This window comes from Manis javanica, chromosome 6 (assembly GCF_040802235.1).
Source record: "Manis javanica isolate MJ-LG chromosome 6, MJ_LKY, whole genome shotgun sequence".
Classification (NCBI taxonomy): domain Eukaryota; kingdom Metazoa; phylum Chordata; class Mammalia; order Pholidota; family Manidae; genus Manis; species Manis javanica.
The window spans coordinates 86,662,293-86,684,325 of record NC_133161.1 but is presented as its reverse complement, the minus strand read 5'-3'; the positions used below and the strand labels follow the sequence as shown (position 1 = coordinate 86,684,325).

At 45.3% G+C, this 22,033-nt stretch overlaps 1 protein-coding gene and 2 long non-coding RNA genes across 22 annotated transcripts in view; 2 read left to right on the top strand and 1 right to left on the bottom strand.

Moving 5' to 3' along the window:
* The window catches only part of LOC108406096 (uncharacterized), a 35,612-nt gene extending 23,610 nt beyond the window's left edge, over positions 1-12,002 (bottom strand). For 2 of the 3 annotated variants that reach the window (XR_001855357.3, XR_005059856.2), the window contains exon 1: positions 2,496-2,636. This is a non-coding gene — a long non-coding RNA (uncharacterized lncRNA). Of the gene's footprint in view, positions 1-2,495; positions 2,637-6,610 lie in introns of those variants that run through there. The other variant, XR_012132364.1, reaches the window with a different exon arrangement.
* LOC140849935 (uncharacterized) lies at positions 6,460-13,601 on the top strand. The gene is made up of 2 exons (XR_012132365.1): positions 6,460-6,630; positions 13,025-13,601. It is a non-coding gene; the product is annotated as an uncharacterized lncRNA (long non-coding RNA).
* A 1,344-nt stretch (positions 13,602-14,945) lies between these two features.
* Positions 14,946-22,033, top strand: part of NAPEPLD (N-acyl phosphatidylethanolamine phospholipase D) — a 38,738-nt gene continuing 31,650 nt past the window's right edge. For 2 of the 18 annotated variants that reach the window (XM_037012803.2, XM_073238965.1), the window contains exons 1-2: positions 15,430-15,561; positions 21,062-21,147. Coding sequence is in view for 1 of the 18 variants with exons in the window: in XM_037012782.2 (XP_036868677.1) it covers positions 15,362-15,561 (200 nt within the window). In the remaining 17 variants the exon portion in view is untranslated. The other 16 variants (XM_073238968.1, XM_017644597.2, XM_073238966.1 and 13 more) reach the window with 16 other exon arrangements.

The following is a 22,033-nucleotide window of genomic DNA, read 5'->3' as shown; positions in this document are numbered from 1 at the left end:
CCAGCCAGAGGATGCGAGGCAAAGCACTGCAAGAGGTCTTGGACCCCTCTGAGAGGCATGCCTGACTGCATAGGGGTAGATGCCCAGAACCCCTCTCCAAAAAGGGGGCATCAGGAAGTATGATGGAGGTCAGGCCTCTGTCTCCGCCTCTGCTGGCAAGTTCCGCCTTGAGCTTCTGTTAGACAAAAAAGGGGGAGATGTTGGCAGCCGCGCTCAGAAAATAGCGCCCAATGCAGGGCAGCCGGAAGGCCCCGAACTTCCTAATGACAAATCATCCCACACCACTAAACTACATGCTAATTGCGCCTTGGCATAAGGACCAATGAGACCCACCAAATGGTTATGCTAATAAGGCATATGGAGCCGCACCAACCAGGTCAGAGCATGAGAACTATATAAGCAAGCCTCTCCTTCCCCTCTGGGTCCTGCCCAACTCATTTGTTTCACAAAGAGCTGAAGAATAAAGCTTTCTGCAGAAGAATCCTGCTGTTGTTGCATGCTGTTCTTGCCGGCGAGGACAGGGCACGCGACAGAAATCCTGCTATTTGCAACAACCTGGGTGGATATAGAGGGTTTTATGTCAGTGAAATAAGCCAGGCAGAGAAAGATAAATATTATATGATTTCACTTATTTGTGGAATATAAAAACAAAGCAAAACAGAAGGAACAAAATAGCATTAGACTCATAGACACTGAGAAGTGACTAGTGGTTACTAAGAGGGAGGGGCTGCATGGGGGCAGGGGGAAGGGGATTGTTGAACCACTGTGATGTTCATCTGATAATTAAAAAAAAAGAAAAGAAAACACAATTGCTCAGAAGCTAGAATTCCCATTTTTAAAACCATCAAACAATCAGCGTTACATACTGAGTTTATTTGGAGATTACATTTTTACATTTTGACCTGAGTCTGAGATTAAAAAAATAAAATGGAAAATTATCAGAGAAATATTACTTTCCACAAAACTGAAAATACCATGCCTGGCTAGTGTCTGTTTTCTAGTCTGATAAATACTAGATGAAATTCAAAATATGCTCACAACTGTAGTCTGTAAAATTATTCTTAAGAAGCAAAGGGGCTTAATTTTTAGTTATTCCCTTGGATCAGCTGCCTCCTCCAGTTACTAACATTGCCCTCTAATTTGGAGATCTATAGTGGTTTCCAATTTTTTTTGTGGATGCCATACAAATATCCCATATTTATTTATAAATTTTATAATGTGCTACTATACTGATATATATGTATTCATTATGAAGCTCAAATTCAGAAGGTAAATGTTGAGGTCTAAAAAACAAATTCTTTTTTCTTGCATGCCTGCTGAGATGGGGTACCTATTTTGGTAGCCCTTGCTGTAAGGTAACATCTGACTCAAAAAATTTCCCTTGGCTATGAACTCTGCTTTTAAAAAGAAGAGAAGATCTGGATAACTTTTTCTCAAATATAGAACACACTTCTTGTCCTTGAGTCCTTGACTCTACCTTTTCTGGCCCATCTCAAATACTAAAAGTCTAGGGCATACAGTAGCCTAACCCAGAGGTCAGCAAACTTTTTTGGTAAAGGGTCAGAGAGTAAATATTTCAGGCTTTGTGGGTTGTATGTCTGTCGCAACTACTCAGCTCTGCCCCTGTAGTGCAAAGCTGTGTGACAATGTGTAAATGAATATGGCTGTGTGTCAAAACTTTATGGACACTGAAATTTGAATTTTATATAATTCTCATGTGTCAAAAATATTTTCCCCTTTTCCCACAACCATGTTAAATGGTAAAAGCCATTCTTAGCTCTCAGGCCATTCAAAAACAGCTGGCAACCCAAAACTATAAAACTATTAGAAGGAAACAGAGAGAAAGCTTCACGACATTGAACTTGACAGTGATTACTTGGTTATGGCAACAAAAGCAAGAATATTCAAGTAGAATTATATCAAACTTAAAACTTCTGGGCCTCAAGGACACAACAGAGTGAAAGGGAATAAAAGAAAATTATGCAAATCATATATCTGATAAGAGGTTAATAATCCAGGTTATATAAAGAATCCTACAACTCAACACAAAAAAAAATCAAATAACCCAATTTAAAGGACTTGAGTAGAAGTTTCTCCAAAGATGATTTACAAATGGTCAACAAGTATAGGAAAAGATATTCAACATCGCTATAATTACCAGAGAAATGCAAATCAAACCACAGTGAAATATCACCTCCCATCCATTTTGATAGCTACTATCAAAAAAAACCCCAAAAAACCCAAAACAAAAAACCCAAAACAAAACTGCTTTGACAGTGTTGTCTGGCAGCTGTGTGGGGAGGTCTCTCCTTGAGCACTAGGTGAAACTTCAACCTGGACAGGGGAGGATTCTTGACTCTGATTGAGAAAGAATTCTCAAACAGGTCAAACAAGTGTAGGTAAGGAAGGAATTAAAGCAAGAGTAGTAGTGAATGGCCGTAGCTGTGCAAGCAGCAGAGTGCAAGGAAGAGCAGAGAGAGGAAAGAAGAACTCACTGAACTCCTGCTCGGCATAGGGCAGATCCCTTGCCAACTCCTGAAGCCAGGGTCACCTGGTGTCCAGTGTCCCCTTGAATCTGCACGGCGTGGGAACTAAGCCACTACCACCCCAAGACTTGGGGAGTCACGGAGCACCAGAAGGAGTGAGTCTATGTTCTAAGAACTTCCTCTTCCCTACTGGTCTGAAATAAAACAGGGAGAGAGAAATAGATTGTGTTAAGACTAGAAATCTAAATGAAATAGCAAAGTGACAAAGACATTTACCACCAGGGGTGGAGGTTGGCGAGTTCTTGTCTTTATCATGGGAAAGAGTTCAGAGACCGGTGCAATCAGTTTATGCAACAAGAAAGTTCATTTGATACAAGACAATACACACTCACATGGGAGTGCGAGTGACCTCAGAGGGGAGGGGCACTTAATGGTTGAGGGTTTGGGGTTTTATAGGGCCTTTTGGGTAGGGGTCAGCATAAGGCATGATGTATACAGGTGATTCATAATTCCTTTGAAGTTTTGTCTTAAGAATAGGGTTATTTAGGTGACTGTTAATCTGGATCTTGGTATTCTTTATCCACAAGGGTTCATGTACACTTCGGAGGTCTATCTCTTGTCCTGGTTACAAAGTTACTTAATTGATTAAGGGGCTGGAAGAAGAGGAAGAACAGCATATAGTTAAGTTAAAGAATAAGCTGAGCCTTTTTGCAGGCTAAGTAGATTTTACAGTGGCATGACTCTTGTTCCATTTCTCTGCCCTATCTCAACAGGATTTAGGGAGATTAGAACCCTTGTGTACTGTTGGTGGGATTGTAAAATGATGCAGCCAGTATGGAAAAAGAGTATGGAGGTTCCCCCCAAAATTAAGAATAGAACTACAATATGATCAAGCAATCTCTCTTCTGGGTATATATGCAAAATAATTGAAAGCAGGATCTCAAAGAGATATTTGCACAGCCATGTTCATAGCAACACTACTCAGAATAGCAGAGGTGTAAGCAACCCAAATGTCCATTGATGGATGAATGGATAAAAAAATCTAAATGCATGTAATAGAATATCATCCAGCCTTAAAGGAAATCCAGGCATATGCTACTGCTACAACAGGAATGAACTTTGAGACATTATTCTAAGTGAAATACGCCAGTCACAAAAAGATAGATACTGGATGATTACATTTATATAAGGCATTTAAATAATCAAATCCACATAAACAAAGTAGAATGGTGTTTACCAGGGCCTGGGGGCAGGGAAAAAAGGGGAGTGCTGTTTAATGGGTATAGATTCAGATTGGCAAGATGAAAAAGTTGGTTTCTCAGTAATATGAATATACTTAACACTCCTGAACTGTATACTTAATGTAAAATGGTTAAGATGGTAAATTTTATGGTTTCTACCTCAACACAAAAAAGAGAAAAATATCACTATAGTATGGATTTTGAGGACTTTACATTCTGAAAAACAGATTTAATCAATAAAGCAAAATTAGGTGGCAGGTCAGATTTGGCCCCAGGTTAAATTTTGCTGACGCTTGGCGGAACAATCCAACTCTCCTTTAATCAGCCCTCAGTCTTCTTAATTCCACCATCCTCAAAACTGTATAGAAACACCAAATGTTACAACGGCAAGTGACCAGACAGACTTGGTCATTTTCGAGAGTAGGAGTGGGAAGGTGGGACAGGCATTTTCGAAGGTCAAAGAGGAATTAACATCAGAGCACTGATTAGATACAGTTGCCCAAGTTATCCATACATTCTTATTAATCAGGAAAACAGTCTGATTTTACTGGTGGTGAACACAGTAGTCATTGAATTCCACAGGTGGCACTGTAAGTACGCACTAAATTAAAGTCCTGTAGTAACTAGTCAAGTTGTCCTCTAGTGCTCTGTGCCTTTAGGCCTGGAGCTAGAAGTAGGGGCAGAACTGATTACAGAATTCACAGTAAAAATCAGAGCTATTATGCTAAAACTGTTTTGTATGTGGTTTCCCAGAAGTAATTTAAGTAGCACCTAACATTTTGTTAAGTGTTAAAATCATCTTTAGTACAAGTCTCCAGAAATGTTATGTTGACTATCAGCTTCTTTTAGGGAACAGTATATGTTTGCCCCTCTTCTTCACAGAATTAATTAACATTTGAAAATTAATATTAAAAAACAAAATTTTACTGAGTGAATGTTAAAGATCTTACTGACTTTATTCAATGACAAATGAATTGGGGTTGTATCCCATCTAACAGACAGAAAGGGGCCCCAAGGAGCTGTAGGAAATGAAGGGCACTCCTAGGCTGAAGGGGGCAGGACGAGGAAGTCACATGAGCAAAAAAAGGATTGGTTGCTGCAAAGACCTATCAAGTGGATTGCTTCACTAGTGCTGGTTGACTGGTTTAAGTTCCCATTTCTGGTAGAACTGAAACTAATGAAATCACAGGGCTTAGTTTCAGTAACTCCATTTTGGGTCTTGTCTTTTACCAGCTATCATTATGTGCTGAGTGCCTGACTTCTTAGGGGTGGCAAAGGGGAAGGAGAAATAAAGCCCAGTTCAGCAGGTCAGGATCTAAAATTAAACCATGAGTGAAATGCAGAGGGTGAAGGGTCATTTTGCCCTGAATTATGAAACAGGGAAGGCTAAAGGTTTTGCCTGGATTGACATAAATTGTTAAACAGCTTTTCTTCATTGTCTAGAAAAAAATCCAACCATTAAGCTTTAGAAGTTGAGTTGAGCAGAGATTACAATATAGTCCATAAAGTTTATGTAGTATTCCAGAATTAAGCAAAAACATTACTATTTAATTAATACAGCTCCAGTTATAGTCTCAACATTGTGTCAAGACTATTCATTCCTCCTGAACTCTCCTGGTTTGCAGAGATGTGCTTACCTAAGGCATCTGCTCTCAATGAAAAACCCTGTGAACACTTGTCTCTTCATAATATCAGCATGTGTAGAGTTATCAAGGTAACATTTCAAATTGCTTCTTAAACATAATAAGCAAAGCAACACATGAGCTAGATATGTTACAGAAAATACTGGAAAACCTGGACTCGGTCACTGATGGAAGAACCAAGCGGCACTCAGAGGTCTCGGAGTTTTGAGGTTTATTTTACACCTGTGGGCTCAGAGGGGACTAATCTCCCAAGGTCTGAGCCCTGAGCACAAGCAAGTGGAAAAATTTATATTATTTTGATATGTAGCATTTCGGCATGCGTAGGGCAAAAGAGGAGCCTGGAGGAGGGGAGGAGGGAGCTGGGAGTGCTTTGCCAACTAGAGGAAAAAAGCGGTTTGCTGACCTTGATGGCTGTGTTGAATATTTTCCTTATCAGATAGTATCCTAGTTCAGAAAACAAATCTTTCCCCCTATCCCTAGCTGTGCAAGACATTCCTGAGATAGTCATAGAAATTGGAATATGGACTATTAAATGATATCAGGGAACTGTTTTCTTCAGTGTTCTAACTGTATTGGGATTCTGTAGTAAATGTCCTTATTCTTAGAAGAGCAGGTTGAAGTATTTAGGGGTGACTTATTTTGACATCTGTACCTTATGCCTTTTTGTTATACCATATGAATATGTATTTCCTATATATTTGAAAATCTTCACAAAGCATTGGGGTGAGAGGACCAAAGGGCATCTTTTTATTTTTACAATTGAAAATGCTTTTATTTTTTGAAATGTGTTTTTTTAAATTGAGGTACATATAATAACTTGGACTGATCTTAGTGTATGGCTCGATTAATTTTAAGTTTTGGCATGTGTATCTATCCATGTTGAAGGGTCCCCACCAGTAAGATGGCAAACTTCCGGCTTCTCTTCGGGGTCCTCAGTTCCCGCCGGCGCCACCTGAAGCCCAATCACCTCTCGCCCCCCTCCCAATCCCAGCACCTAGCCAACAGCCACCAGCCCCGTAGAAGTGACACCTCAATCAATTCATGCCCCCTCCTATATAACCCAGCACCTTTCCCTAATAAAGCGGAACTCTCCGGTGAATTGCTGCTATGTGTCACTCCTTTCCTTTCATTGGTGCCGAAACCCGGGAGACGGGACACCCCAACTGGGCCCCGTCTTCCCCCGACACCAGCAGCAGCTTGCCCTCGTCCTCTTTTTCCGGCGCTGGCTCATCACACTCACCACTCCTCTCTGGCCTTTAGGTAAGTTTTCCCCCCGGAGTGGGCCACTCTTCCCGGAGCTATCGCAGTGCCATTGACCGTGATCGTCCGGCAAGGCCCTGACGCTCGGGGATGAGGAGGGAACGCTCCCCGCCTCAGGCCTTCACGGCTGCGGCTGACCCTCAGGCCCCTCCTCCAAAAGCTATAAATCCCCGCCTCAAGCCTTTACGGCTGCGGCAGACGCTCAGGCCCCTCCTCCGACAGTCAAACGCATTCACCATCCCTTCCATCAGTGCTGAAAGTTTTTAAGCAAAATTTCCCCGGGGTGGGCCACTCTTCCCCGAGCTATCGCAGTGCCATTGACCATGATCGTCCGGCAAGGCCCTGACGCTCTGGGATGAGGAGGAAACTCTCCCCGCCTCAGGCCTTCACGGCTGCGGCGGACCCTCAGGCCCCTCCTCAAACAGCCATAAATCCCCGCCTCAAGCCTTTACGGCTGCGGCGGACGCTCAGGCCCCTCCTCTGACAGTCATAAATCCCCGCCTCAGGCCTTCACGGCTGCCGCCGACTCTCAGGCACCCCCCTCCAACAGCCATAAACGAGGTGACTCCTTTGTGGATGAGAACGCTCCCTTTTCCCCCCCTCCTCCTTCTGTTCCGTCCGCCGAAAACGCCTAGCGCTAGGTACCTCGAGACTCCGGCACTCTGCCTTCTTAGGGAAGTCTGGGTGACGACCCACACTTTCCAAGAAATTCCGACTCGTATACGAGTTTCTGCAGACCACCAAGGATCATCGGGGACACCCTTTGTCTCCTTGTGGTCTGCTTCCAGTCCGAGGATCTCCGTTCCTCTTCCCCTGTTTGTCTCCTTCTCTGTCCTTTAGCCATGGGAGCCTCCTCATCCCTCCCTGAAAGTTCACCTCTTGAATGCCTGCTTAAGCATCTGGCTACCCTCTCCCTGATGCCTGATATAAAACCAAAACTTCTCCGTAAATATTGCTCCCAAGATTGGCCGACATACCCCCTAGACAATAAAAACCAATGGCCCGCAGGGGGAACTCTTGATCCTAACATCACTCGCGATCTTTTTAACTACTGCCAGCGCCTGAAAAAATGGAAGGAGATTCCCTATATCGAAGCTTTCTGCCTCCTCCTCTTCCCGCCCCCTCCCAAGTTCTCCTAGCCTGCAAGCCGCTGCCTCTGCAGAAGCCTCCTGTTCACTCCCTTCCCCTTCTTCTCCTACAACAGCCCTTCTCCCTTCCTTCCCCAACCATCTCCTCCCCCATCTCACCTCCTCCACCTTCATTCCCTGCAGATTAAGCCTGAGCCTTTCAGCCCCCCTTTAACTAGGTCCCAGGGGCCTCCTCCGTCTTTGCCCTGATCACCTGTTTCTCCCCTGTTAGGGACCGCCTTTGTCTTCTCACATGTTTGTAGAGAGAATGGGAAAGCACCTCCCCCCATGTCTGAACGCAGCATGGGAAAGCACAAGCTAGAGAACAACCGGTGCAGTCCTTAGAAGTTATCTGTCCACAAAAACATATCTTGCCAAGACTCCTCACTCTGAAAATAGGGAGACCTTGAAGATGTGTAGAAACACCGCCTATGCTTCTAGCTATGCCCTTCCCCCACTTGCCGATGTGGCAGGAATAGAAAACAACGCATTCCATAAGCAATTAACTGGAACCCTGCTGTAGCTCAGTCGGTAGAGCATGGGACTCTTAACCTCAGAGTCATGAGTTCAAGTCCAACTAAAGCAGCAGAGGCAAGCAGCTGGGCTGCTAGCTGGCAACATGTAGGTCCGATTCTATCTTTCTTTATTTTCTTTGCCCCCCTTCTGCACTTCAGGACCTGCTCGACTAGGCACGGCTAGACCGCGTCACTCCCCCACAGACTGAGCCAGAACCCTTCAGTCCCCCTCAGACTCAGTCCCGAGAGCCTCCCAAAATTATCGCCCCCCTCCGGGAGGTAGCAGGATCCAAACGCAGCGTGCGCGTTCACATCCCTTTCTCCTTAAGAGATTTAGCCCAACTAGAGAAACGCCTAAGTTCCTTTTCCACTGATCCCATGACATACATCAGGGAGTTTCAATGGACCCTCCAGTCTTACAGCCTCACACATCATGACATTTTCATGCTCCTGGCCAATACTCTCCTCCCTGAAGAGCGCAGACGAGTTTAGGACTTCGCCCAAATGCAGGCTACTGAAACCCACAGGACTGACCCCACCTATCCCCCTGGCCCCACTGCTGTCCCCGAACAAGACTCACACTGAAATTATAACACCGCCATGAGTCTCCGCTCTCGAGATATTTTTGCCTCCTGCTTAATAGCAGGTCTGAAAAAGGGCAGCTTGTAAAGTAGTCAATTTTCAAAAGCTCCAAGACATAATTCAAAAGAGATGAAATCCCCTCTGAGTTCTTAGAGTCACTCAAGCCCTATTACAGTACACCAGCCTGGACCCAGAAACACCTGAAGGAAGACATGTCCTTATGACATACTTCCTAGCTCAAGGCTACCCCGACATTAAAGCTAAACTCAAAAGTTAGAACAGGGCCCCGCTACCCCACAGACTGAGATCCTAACAGTGGCCTTTAAAGTCTTCCATAAGTGGGAGGAGGAGAAAGAATGCCGTAAACAAAAGGCTGATCAGGCCAATTTCCAGATGTTGGCCCAGCTGATAAAACCACAACCTGGGCGCCCCTCTACAAACAAGCCCCCCCAAGAGCTTGTTTCAAGTGCAGAAAAGAGGGACATTGGTCAAGGGCGTGCCCCTCCCCCAGATCTCCTACCACCCCATGCCCCAGATGCCACAAAAAGGGCCACTGGGGGTCTGATTGCCCAACCACCCGAAGGGGAGGCTGGACGAACAACCCCCATCCTAAGCCCGCCGTAGTGGGGCTGGCAGAAGAAGATTGATGGGGCCTGGGGGCTTCTCGCCCGACCATTTCCATCACCAAACAGGAGCCCAGGGTTACTTTAACAGTAGACGGTCACCCCATCTCCTTCCTCCTAGATACAGGAGCCACCTTCTCAGTCTTGTGAGAATACCGGGGGCCTACCACACCAGCCATTACTCCTATAGTCAGAGTAGGAGGTAAACAGATTTTCCCATTAAACCCCCCACCCACCCTTTTATGCACAATCCAAGACAATCCCATACCTTTTTCCCACTCCTTCCTGGTTATGCCCCAGTGTCCCATCCCTTTACTAAGACGAGACATCCTTTCCCTCCTCCACATTTCCATAACTATATCCACTCCCACAGCCCCCAGTACTCCCTTTCTGATGGCCCTCATAGCCGACGACCCCCCTCTACCCAATGAAAGCTCTGGTTCTGCCCTCATACACCCTGTAAATCCCAAAGTTTGGGACATTACAAGCCCCTCCGTGGCCCTATGTCCCCCTGCCTCTATCAAATTATGTGACCCCTCTCAGTATATCTGTCAGGCCCAATACCCCCTAACCACTTCAGCCCTCATAAGCCTCCAACCCATCATTCAAGCAGACCCACTCACTCCCCATTTAATACCCCCATATTAGCTGTTAAAAAAACCAACGGATCTTGCCGCCTTGTCCAAAACCTTCGCCTCATCAACATAGCCATTGTCCCTATCCATCCCTTAGTTCCAAATCCATACAGCCTCAGCATCCCACTTCTCAGTCCTAGATCTCAAAGACATACCCCCATATTAGCTGTTAAAAAAACCAACGGATCTTGCCACCTTGTCCAAGACCTTCGCCTCATCAACATAGCCATTGTCTCTATCCATCCCTTAGTTCCAAATCCATACAGCCTCAGCATCCCACTTCTCAGTTCTAGATCTCAAAGACCCATTTTTCTATCCCTCTAGACCCCTGCTCCCAAGATATTTTCATCTTCACCTGGACGGACACATACACAAGACATTCTAAACAACTCACTTGGTCAGTTTTGCCACAAAGCTTCCGAGATAGTCCCCATATTTTTAGACAGGTCCTAGCTCAGGACCTCAAACAGTTTCATCATGATCACTCCAAGTCCACCTTATAATACATAGACAATCTTCTACTCTGCAGTCTCTCATGGTAACAGTCTCAACTTGACACTGCCTCCCTACTTAACCTTCTAGCTTCCAGAAGTTACCGAGTATCCCCCGTCAAAGCTCAAATCTCTTCCCCTCCTATCACTTACCTCAGATTCCTTCTATCTCAACAAAGAAAGTCCATTACCTTAGACAGAAAATGGCTCCTCTCTGACCTGCCCATTCCCAAAACCAAGACAAAAATCCTTTCCTTTCTAGGCCCTTTCTAAGTCTAGCTAGATATTTTAGAACGTAGATCCCTAACTTCTCCCTGTACCCTGTTGGCAAGACCCCTATACAACCTCAGCAAGAGCCCCCCTAAAAAACCATTATCCTCCTCACCCCGACACTCCTTCATTAAGCTCCGTCAAGCCCTTGTAGAAGCCCCAGCTCTCCATCTTCCTGATTTGTCGAAGCCCTTCTCATTATACATTCATGAGAGGTCCAGTCAATCTCTAGGAGTCCTAGGCCAATATGCTTTGCCCCAGTAGCTTATATCTCCAAGCAATTAGACCCCACAGTTCAGGGATGGGCCCCCTGCCTACGGGCATTAGCCGCTAGACAGCTCTTGCAGAAGGAAGCTCATAAACTGACATTCAGAGCGCCCCTTACCATTCTGTCCCCACATCACCTAAAAGATCTCTTAACCTACAAAAGTTTACAGACTCTCCCTCCCTCCAGACTCCTGACCTTACTGTCCTCTTTCCTCCAAAATCCCGTTCACCCCCTTTGCCATCCATACCCGAATCATGACTTTTTCCTCCTTTACTGCTCTCTCGCTTTTTTTCCTCATTCCTATTATCTTCCCCACCACCCCAGCCTCCTTTGTATGGCAATTCAAAGTCAGACAGACTTACACACAGCATCAAACAAAAGTTACTGCCCTCATTGCCACACCAGACTGCCCTCTGAAAAGCTGCTCTGAGCCTTTATACCTCCACTTTCCTCCCTCCACTGAAGTGTTCACTAGCAGCTACCCTTATTCTCCCTACCTCTGCTTCCTCTATGACCAAAAACAAGCCTATTGCAGGCGATGGCCGGATACCTACAGGAGATGTCCCTACTAGTCTTGCACAATTCACTACATAGGTAACTTCCAGTACCCACAGTATTACTCCTCCAACCGTTTCATGAAATATCCCAATGGCTCATTCTCCTTATCAATCCCAGATCCCTGGGACTCTTGATGGGCTGCCAGAGTCACAGCCTCAGTTTACTACGGGGGGTCCTCGACCCTCCACAGTACCCTTCATATCTCTCGAAAGTATGTTCCCTCTCATTCCCAGATCTCTCAAGTTGCATCAGATAGCAGACATTCCGAAAAAGTCATTATCCAAACTCTTGATAGTGCCTCTTCATCTTCTTATCCCCACCCCTCTTCCCATTTCTCCTACTCTTCATTACAGCTCATTCAGGACACCACCATCTTTCTCAACCACACCCTCAACACCGCCAATTGTTTCTTGTGCGCATCACTACAGCGCCCACTGCTGGCCGCCATGCCCCTTAATATTTCCAACTACTCCTTCCATGCAGAAAGACAACCCCTCTGCCCCCTGGCAGACATACCCCTATGGGAACCAGAATACGCAGATAATCTCACCATCCACCACTGTGTAAGCCCAACTCCACCCCCCTCCTGCGCACTTCATTGCCTCTCTATCTACACCCCTACCTCCGGCTCTAAGACTTTTACGCAACCGGGACACTTCTTTTAGTGTAATGGCAGTCTTTTCAACTCACTGCCTCTCAACTCCGATACACCCTGCATTCTCGTCACCCTAATCCCACAGTTAACACTTTACAGCATGGCAGAATTCCTTGAGCTCCAACCTCCCTTGCCCTCGCGCACAAAAAGAGCTGCTTTCCTTCCCATCATAGTCAGTAGCTCTTTGATCACCTCAGCCATTGGGGCAGGGTTTTTGGGAGAAGCCTTGGGTCACTCTCTATAGGCAGTTAGAGATCTCAACGCCAAACTTGAGGGAGCCCTGACATCCACTGCCGATTCTTTAGCCTCTCTCCAAAGACAGGTCACTTTGCTAGCTAAAGTCACCCTTCAAAACAGGCGGGCCCTAGATCTGCTTACAGCCGAGAAGGGCGGCACCTGCGTCTTCCTCTGGGAAGAGTGCTGCTATTACATCAACGAATCTGGCATTGTAGAAACTGACATTACCAAACTCACCGACCTTGCCTCCAGTCTCCACTCTGCTTCCAATTCCAACCCATTCTCGTCAATACTAACAAACCCCCTCCTCACCTGGCTCTGGCCCATTGCAGGCCCCATAATAATCATTCTTCTCGCCTGTCTCTTCTTACCCTGTATAATAAAGTTCATCAAATCCCAAGTAGGAAAAATCTCTAATTAAGCTTTCAACCAGCTTTTATTCAGGAACTACCAGCTTCTGGCCACAGAAGATCCCTCACCCTCACGTGACCTCCTCACCACACGCTGAGATGGACCCCTCTCTCCACTGGAAACTGTTCCTGGAAACAATAGCCGCAGACGCCTGGCTCCTGACACCCATATCCTCTTGGCCAACCTATGGTTACAGGGAACCTTCATTGATTTCCAAACCTGAAGAAGTCCACATCTACTCGTCCTTACTGCGGGGAGTCCTATCAACCCTTTCCTCCCAATCCTCAAGCCCTCACTCCCTACTCCGCCCCTGTTCAGCAGGAAGCAGCCAGAGAGAAAGCAACGTCCACAAACCCATAGAGGAGAAAGGGGGGAATGAAGGGTCCCCACCAGTAAGATGGCAAACTTCCGGCTTCTCTTCGGGGTCCTCAGTTCCCGCCGGCGCCACCTGAAGCCCAATCACCTCTCGCCCCCCTCCCAATCCCAGCACCTAGCCAACAGCCACCAGCCCCGTAGAAGTGACACCTCAATCAATTCATGCCCCCTCCTATATAACCCAGCACCTTTCCCTAATAAAGCGGAACTCTCCGGTGAATTGCTGCTATGTGTCACTCCTTTCCTTTCACATGTAACCATCACCCAGATCAAGATATTGAACATTCCCACTAACTTTTTCCCCTTTCACCTATTTTGTCCATCTCCCACCCTCTTCCCCTATGGTAACCAACATATTCTGTGTTCTAGTCTGTTCTGTATTCAAGTCTATTTCAATTTTTTTGTTAATTTGTTTCATGTTTTGTGATTCTACATATAAGTGAAATCATGCAATATTTGTCTTTCACTTACTCACTTAGTATAACATCTCTATGTCCATCCATGTTGCAAATGCAAGATTTCATTTTTATGGCTGAGTAATATTCCATTGTATATATGTACCACATCTTTTCCCATTCATCTATCCACGGCTGCTTAGGTTGCTTTCATATTTTGGCTATTGTAAATAATGCTGCAATAAACACAGGAGGACATGTATCTTTTCGAATTAGTGATTTTGTTTTCTTCTGGTAGGTGACCAGAAGTGGAATTATAGGGGTATATGGCAGTTCTACATTTAGTTTTTTTGAGAAACCTCCATACTGTTTTCCATATTGGCTACACCAATTGACAGTCCATCAGCAGTGTTAGGAAGGTTCTCTTTCCTCCACATTCAAGAGCATCTTTCTCAAGTTCCTTAGTAAGGAGCACTGTAATTTACCTATGAGCAGTAACTTTAATTTGCCTTCAGATTGATAGTGCTCTTTCCTTCCTGAAGCACCCCAGGTACCACTCAGTAAGGGCAGTTTCAGTGCAACTAGCTCTGAATCACACTTAAGTCAGAATGATTCAGCAACAGCTGCAAGCTAGCCTGAGGCTGGTAAAGTCCACACCTGACATCACATTCTTTACATTCCTGCAGTATCACCCTAGCACATCCATTTTCTAACGGCAATATACCTTGGCTTAATTTTCCAGCAGTTACATCTGCATTTGGGGCCTGTATTTAATTTTTACATTCTTTGCCAGTATACCCACCTCTTTCTCCCAGTCTCTGACGGAGGGCATTTGTTTCTGACCTGTGGGCACGGCCCAGAGGCCTGACAGAGGAATCATTTCGCTCAACCAACCATTGCTGAAGTCTCTTTCGATCTGTCTATACTTCTTGAAAAAGGTAACTTCATCCTACAGTTTAAAAAGAAAATCCTGGGGGAAATTCAGAATCACAATGTCATCTTGATTTCTTTCGTCATCCTGAATTTTTTTTAAAGCAAATTTAGATGAGAACTGTGGTGCATCTGGAGTCTGTGACATCATTTAAAAAGTTAATGAGCATACTGTGACAAGGCAGTGCTACCATTAATATTCAATACCTACTGAACTTACAGTTTATTTTTTCTACCAGGCTCACGGCGCCATAGGTTGTAAGTATGCTGCTAATCAGTGCTCGTCTACTAGGATTGCGCAGGCTGCGAGAGGCCACCAATATCCCATTTAATTTTAGCAATTGGTGTCCAGGGAGATGTTTATGCGATCTGCAAGTTAGCTTCTGGATTTGGACACGGGGAGTCAATTTGGCGTCTGAAGAGCTTCTGCAGAGCGTGCGCGGAGCGCGGGGCAGCCGGCGGAGGGGCTCAGCGCACGCCCCACGGCGCCTCCTTTACCAAGATGGCCTCGGAGTCGGGGTCCGCGGGGGCGGCCATCTTGGTAAGGCAGGAGTGGCGGCCCGTGCGGACCCGGCGGGGGCAGGGCTGCCAGATTTGAAGGTCACAGTGAGTGAGTGACTGGGCACCGCGGAGCGAAGCTAGCTGCGGCCGCCGCGAGGATGGTGGGGCCGCGCGCACTGAGGCGCTGCTGGCAGCTGCTGGCGCCCTCGGGCGAGCCGGCGCGGCGGGGCGGCGGGCGGAGGAACCCGGGCGCGCGCCGCGTCCCCTCCCGCAGCGCGAGGGCGCTGTGCCCCCGGGCGCCGTGGGCCCTGGCCGTGCAGCGCCGGCAGCGACGGCGCGCGCCGTTCCCCTGCGCCAGGTGAGCTCGCGCCCCGCGCCGCCGGCCCGCCGCGCCTCGGCGCCCCCAGCCTGAGCGCTCGCGCTTCCCTCTCGCGGCTCCGCGGCGGCCGCGTCGCGCTCAGGGTGGAGCAGTGCGCACGCCCCAACCCCGGGCTGTTTGGCCGCTTCCGTGAGTGGAGCGGACTGGGATTCCCGCCCGCCGAACCCGGCCGCGTCCCGCAGGTGCTGCGCTCGTGAGTCGCCGGGGTTCGTTTGAATTTCCGCACGCAGTGAGTTGCAGAGCCCGAATTCCTGGAGCTGCCTGGGTGAAGAGCCACATTTTTTATTTGCCCCTCGGGAGAGTAGCCGCCTCTGGGACTTGTTTTACATCTGCAGATCACCAGGTTGCATTTTCTCTGATCGGAATACTTGTGGGTGTATCTTCTGGTTGTATGTAAATGAATGAAATGGGTCGACAACTTCCTCAGAGCAACATATTTGTTTTACCTGTAGTATTTATCTTCCAAAAATCCACTCCAACAGGTTTCTCTCCCTTTTTACTTGAAAGTTCACCACGAAATGGAAATAAGCAAAAGAATGGAGCAAGGTGGGACGGGTTGTGTGAGCCGGTGGTTTTTTGAGTTTTCTGTCCTATGGTTATTTCTTAAATTGGGTATTGCGGCCTTTCATAATAGGTGTTTAGATAGTTTTGTTTTTTCCCCTCCTTTGAGTAGCACTCACTGTGGTCTTGTAGTTGAGATAAATACGCTTACACGGGCTACAGAGTCTAATGCATCACACCTCAATTGAACCTGGAAAATATTAAGAGAATGAGAAAAGTTACCCTTTAAAAAGTAATTTAGTTTTTGTCGATTGCCTTTACCTCAGGTTGTTCTATGTATGATATGACTCATCTGGTTTACTTTGGCTGAGCATTAAGTGTTTGCTCCTTGATAATTCTGATTTCTTGAGAAAGTCATTCCTGAAATAAAATTGTCTGAAAATTAAATAGTTTCATGTTTGGTAAAAATGGGTATCTAGCAGTTCCATTTCTATTTTCAGTTACATTGCTTTTAATTTAGCCTCAGACATTAACATCGTTTGGAAAGAAGTTATGTAATCTTAAAAAAAAAGATTATCTATATCCCTGATAAATCGTCAGATTTTGTTGCAAGAAAATACCAGGTCTGTTAGAGAAGAAATTTAGGGCAAGTGTACTAGTTTAAAATAAGCATTTTAGAAACTGAGTGCAATTAAAACTGTTCTAAGTCAACTGAGACTGTAGTCACAATTTTTAAATATTGTATCTTTTAATATTCTACAGGTTTTCTGGCTGCAAGAATTTTGTCTCTAAGAGATGAAAATACCTGGTGTATTTTTCACACCCTTATTTTCACTCATAATTCCAAATTATATTGTACAGATTTCATATTGCAGAATATAATTTTGAAACTAATCTGGTTGTGATTGTATAAAGGACATGCTCAGATAGTCTTTCCATCATAGGGTTTGGGCCCTGCTTTACTTGATGCAGTCATCTTCATGCTTTTGTTTGAAAAGGGTATTATGTTACTTTATGTATTTGTGGGTTGTGGAAAACTGGGGATTTTTAAGAATATTTTGTGTTTGAAAAAGTCCCTATTTGCTTTTAGCTTTCTTGTTTCGTTTTGCTTTTTCTTTATAGTAGTAGATAGCTGTGAATATAGTGGGCTTTTCCATTCCTTTCTACTCTTTTTTTAGATAAGAATATGGCTGTAGCTGGAAAGCTGTGTTGATCTGGGCATTTTAGATTGATACGCACAAGTAAAAGGTGCTTTCGTTGAAGCAGGATTGGGGAAATGGACTGTGCACATAGTTAATGTTTAACGAGCACCTTTATCCTGAAGTCCTGTGAGGCGTGTATAAAATTGGTATTAAAGAAACATCCATGTGATTTCCAGCATAATGCTGAAATATACCCTTCTAACTGCTAGAATACTGAAGACTTCTACCTATCTATAATTTATAATGCTTTGCTTGACTTGTCTTTTGAGCTTAATAACCATGTATTGTGTATTTAAATATTAACGGACTTTTACAACAGGTCACCTAAGAACTCATATACCCCCAGGGGTTGTTCTGCTATGTCAGAGAGACAGTTTTTTGCCAACTTAACTGGCTAAATATCTGTTGTAACTGTAATTTTCAAAGCTCTTTCAAATTTTTTTTTATATATTTACTTTTAGTTTGATTTTGCAGACAATACAATATGTGAGAGTACGAACCCCATTCCATGGGCAAGGGAAACAGGATACTGAGAGCCCGGGAAGCTACTAATTGGCCCCAGCTACCCCCCACAGCAGCCCTGGCCTTTCACAGAATATATATACACTTCTGCCCCCTTTTAGAAAGGGGTGCCAGCGAAGCCAAGGTGGGATAGTGTGGGTCAGTAAGCTTCAGTCAGTGTCAGAGCCATAGATGCAACCTGAAACCTCTTGGTTGTGAGTGGTCAGTACCATTGGTTCTGGAGGCACAGGGCTGGTGTATCAATGGATCAGCATAAATTCAAAAGCGTGATTGGAAAACAACTCAGTATGCATCTGCCACCTAGAACAATCCACCTTTCCCCTTGAAAGCCCCAGGTTTTTGTGTTCATCTAATTTGGGGGACCTTCCCAGATTAAGGGACTGTAACACTGATTGAACAGTAAATGCCTGTAGACTTCTGTGCTCTTCTGTAATCTTTCTCTGTTGTAAGAATTAAGTTGTCAGGTTAGAGAAACACCAAATGTCCTTCCTTATTGTCACGGCACTCCTTAAACCGGTCAGATAACTGTTTGTTTTGCTCACAAGACCCGATGGCAGGACAGCTAGACGCAGCAGTAGGTTGTTGGGAGGTTGTCGTCTGTATTTTAAGGTTCAGGATATTGTGTTCATTCCTTTGGCTTACTTAGTTCATGAAAAGATTCAGAATACTGGACTCTCTTGTCCCCTCCTGACATGAGCCGGGAGCTCTGTCCCTTCATTTTATCTCTAAATAAAAGCCTGTACCGTACTCTCCTAAAAAAAAAAAAAAAAAAAAAGATTCAGAATACTGTGCTACTGTGTGTTTGAAGTAGCTAATGACAGCTTAAAGGGTTGCTGGACTCAAGTCTTTTTTAAAACTTGAGGCCAATTTGTCTGTTTATGAGCTAAACTAAGTAAAATACCCATATGAGGTGAAATGTGTCTTTTATCTTCACATACTGATCATATGCTCTTTTGGTTCTGAGTGTTTCTGAGCACAGTTAAGGTGAGGGCGTGGCTGATGCAGAGTCCAGACTCCACTGCCATCCAGAGCTGGACCCCTGGAAAGTCACATAACTCTCTGGCCTGACTTGCTTCTGACTGGTAGGGGAAAGGATTGCACGGTGATGACTTGAGTCATGGACCATTCAAGTTGGAGAGGATCTTAGAGAGTAGTATGTATCCCGTCCAATCTCTACAGATTTTTGTTGCTACTCTTGCAAGAGTTTTTAGCCTAGCATTATACCACGAAACTGAAATATCAAAATCACTCTTTTCCACCATTTCACTGATACTTTAAAATTCATTGGTGAAAGTTGATTCCTTTCTCATTCTTTCCTCGTACAGTGTCTCAGTTTTATGGGCAGATGAAGTGTCCATTGACAGTAAATGTCTAGGTGCTGGTCCAAGCTTATTTTTTAACAGAGTGAATGGGAGTGCAGGTGCACATACTGAGTAACGTCATCCCAGTGAAGAATTGAACACACTTTTGATATACTTGGCAACGTTCTGTTGGTTAAGCATGCAAATGTAGAGCTTTGTAATTTCTTTTTGCTTAGCTGCCTCGGTATCCTAAAATCATGCTTTATAATAATGCTCATCTCTAATTTAATATAAATTACCTGCATTTTAGTAAATCTTGTGGAAGTCATAACTGTGAATTTATTTGGTGCCCTGAGGCCCTGGAGCATTCTGGAAATTGAGGGGGCTCCCAGGATGCAGGAGTTTGAGTGCAGAAACTGGGAAGGCCCTGGGACAATGGCTGCATTGGCCTCCTCCCTGCAGGGGTCCCTTCGTGGAACTTGATGAACAGTTCTTCCTCATTGGAAGAGTAAAATGCCAGGTGGTTACATGCTGGATGAACTCAAAAGACATCTTTTCAATGCCAGGAAAATATCTTCAAGGCCTAATGTGTATTTTCTGTTTATATGACTGAAATATAGGAGTAATATATTATTTTTGTTTCTTTTCTGTGTAACTTTGAGAACAATTCAGCAATGAAATAGAACAGTTATGCCATTTGTAATATCCATATAAAATTAAAAGGACAGTTCTATTTGTAAGGGAACTAGTATTTAAGTGTCTGCTAAGTACCTTTTACTTTGAAAAGGGGAGAAAAAGAGACTTTGTTGGAAGTAAAAAAAAAGCTGGCTTTGTCGGTGAGACCATGACTGTTCGTTATATGCTACTAACTTAAAACCTAGGTCTCTGTTCAAGATACATTTATTGGATTTTCCTCGTAGATTCAACATGATTAATGGAAAGAACATGGATTTTGGGGTCTAATCCAACTTGGGTTGGATCTGCCAGGTCCAACTCTCACCAGCTTTTTGACTTTCTATAAACTATTAAACTCCGTGAACCTCTGTTACATCACCTGTAATTTAAGGATAAATAGCTACCTCGTGGGAATGTTGTGAGGATTAAATGAGATGATGAATGTACAGAGTAAGTGCTTAGTAAATGGTAAACTATAGCATCATGTATGCTGCTCAGTGTATTCATGTTTGGTTGAGGAAAGCTATAACCCTTTGTGTTTTTACAGCTTCCCTAAACTTCCCAGGTACTGTCATTGTATCAGTTAGAATTAGTTTTGGGAGGTCCAGAGTTGGAAAGCCCAGGCTTGGTATAGTCGCCCCCAAAATCCTTCCAGTTCTCTATGCCATTCCTAGGAAGTGGCCCTCAAATGCATGGCTTAAGGTGTCTCCACGCAGCAGGATGCAGGAAGAATGAATGCCTCCCTTTCCTTTAAGGAGACTCCTGGAAGCATGTGAGACTTCTGCTCATAGCACATTGGCCAGAGTGTCATCAGTATGGCCATCACCAGCTGGAAGGCCCGGGAAAGGAGGCATGGAGCTGGCATGCAGCTGCCCTAAGGGAAACCGGGGTTCTGTTACTGAGGAGAAAAGAGAGACTAGATTTTATGGTGGGTGCCTTCAAGTCTTCACCACTGTGTCACAGCCTCGCCAGGGGATTCAGTGACTCAAGTATTCCCCAGGGTTTTTCAGTTTTCACTTTGAGAATTAGTAGAGCTAGTGGGAACACCCTCTCATGTCCTTTGGTGGGTTACTTTTGCTTCTCCTGTAATTGAATTCCCAACAGATCTTTTCAAAAACAATTAACTCTGTCCCAAGAAGAATAAGTAGGAGATTAAACTCATGTTCTTCGTTTTTTTCATTCAGTAACTATTTATTGAGCACTGCTCACCTACCAGCTGCTGCGGGTATAGGTGATGTGAATCATCACTGATTGTTTCCTTTCTTTGTTTTTTTTTAGTGTGGCTTCCCGGGAGCACAGAGTTGAATTTGTGACTCAGCTGGACTGAATACAAGTCTGTGATCTACCACACTGTCCTTAGCGAGGTAGTCCTCCCAGTCCTAGTACCATGGGGCCGTGTTGGTGATGCCCCCACTCTAATGTGGACTGTGGGATGGGGAGGAAGACTGGGCTTTACACTTGACGGCTGCCAGACTAGCATGAACTCGGGGGGAGCAGAAAGTCCCTTTGATCCTTCCTAAATGCCTATCCTACCTTTGTGCCAATGCCTGATTCAGAATAGCTGTTTCCAGCCCTGCCCGTATGTCAGAATGGCCCGCAGAGCTTTTAAATACTACCTGGGGAATGCTCACGTGACCTCGTGATCCAGCAGCCTTCAGTGTAGTTTAAAAAGCTCCACAGATAATTCTGACATGCGGCCGGCATTGAGAACCCCAGGTTAAGGCTTTGTACCCAGCTGGCTCTCCCTGTTCTCCTCAGTCATACCGGAGAGCCGGCCCTTCCTTGATAAACTGGCCACCAGGAGGGGAGGTGGGACAGGGCTCTGGGGTTAGTAGAGTCCCCTGGGTAGGAGACACGGAAATGCTCCAGGGGTGTTCAGCTAGGGGGGACGCTTGCCTGCTTTGCTTGTTCGTGTCTTGGGATTTTTCCTTTTGAACCTGAGCCTCAGTACCTGGGGCACTGCGTCTGGGAGGAGGGCTGATTGTAGACCCGGCCGCTGACAGGATCATGAGTTTGGATAGCGATGCTCCATGGGGGACAGAAGGGAGAGGAACTGGGTGAGGGTGGAGAGGATTATTATTTTCAGAACTAGGACAAGATCAAGGTTAAGAGCTTCCTGGGGAATCCAGGAGAGTGAGCGAGGCCCCAAGGAGCTGCCCCAAGGATTGGAATTCTGTGGAGAACCGCAGTTTCATGTTTGAGAGTGTGAATTCCAGGAAGACTGGAGCTTCTCTTACTCACATAGAAAAA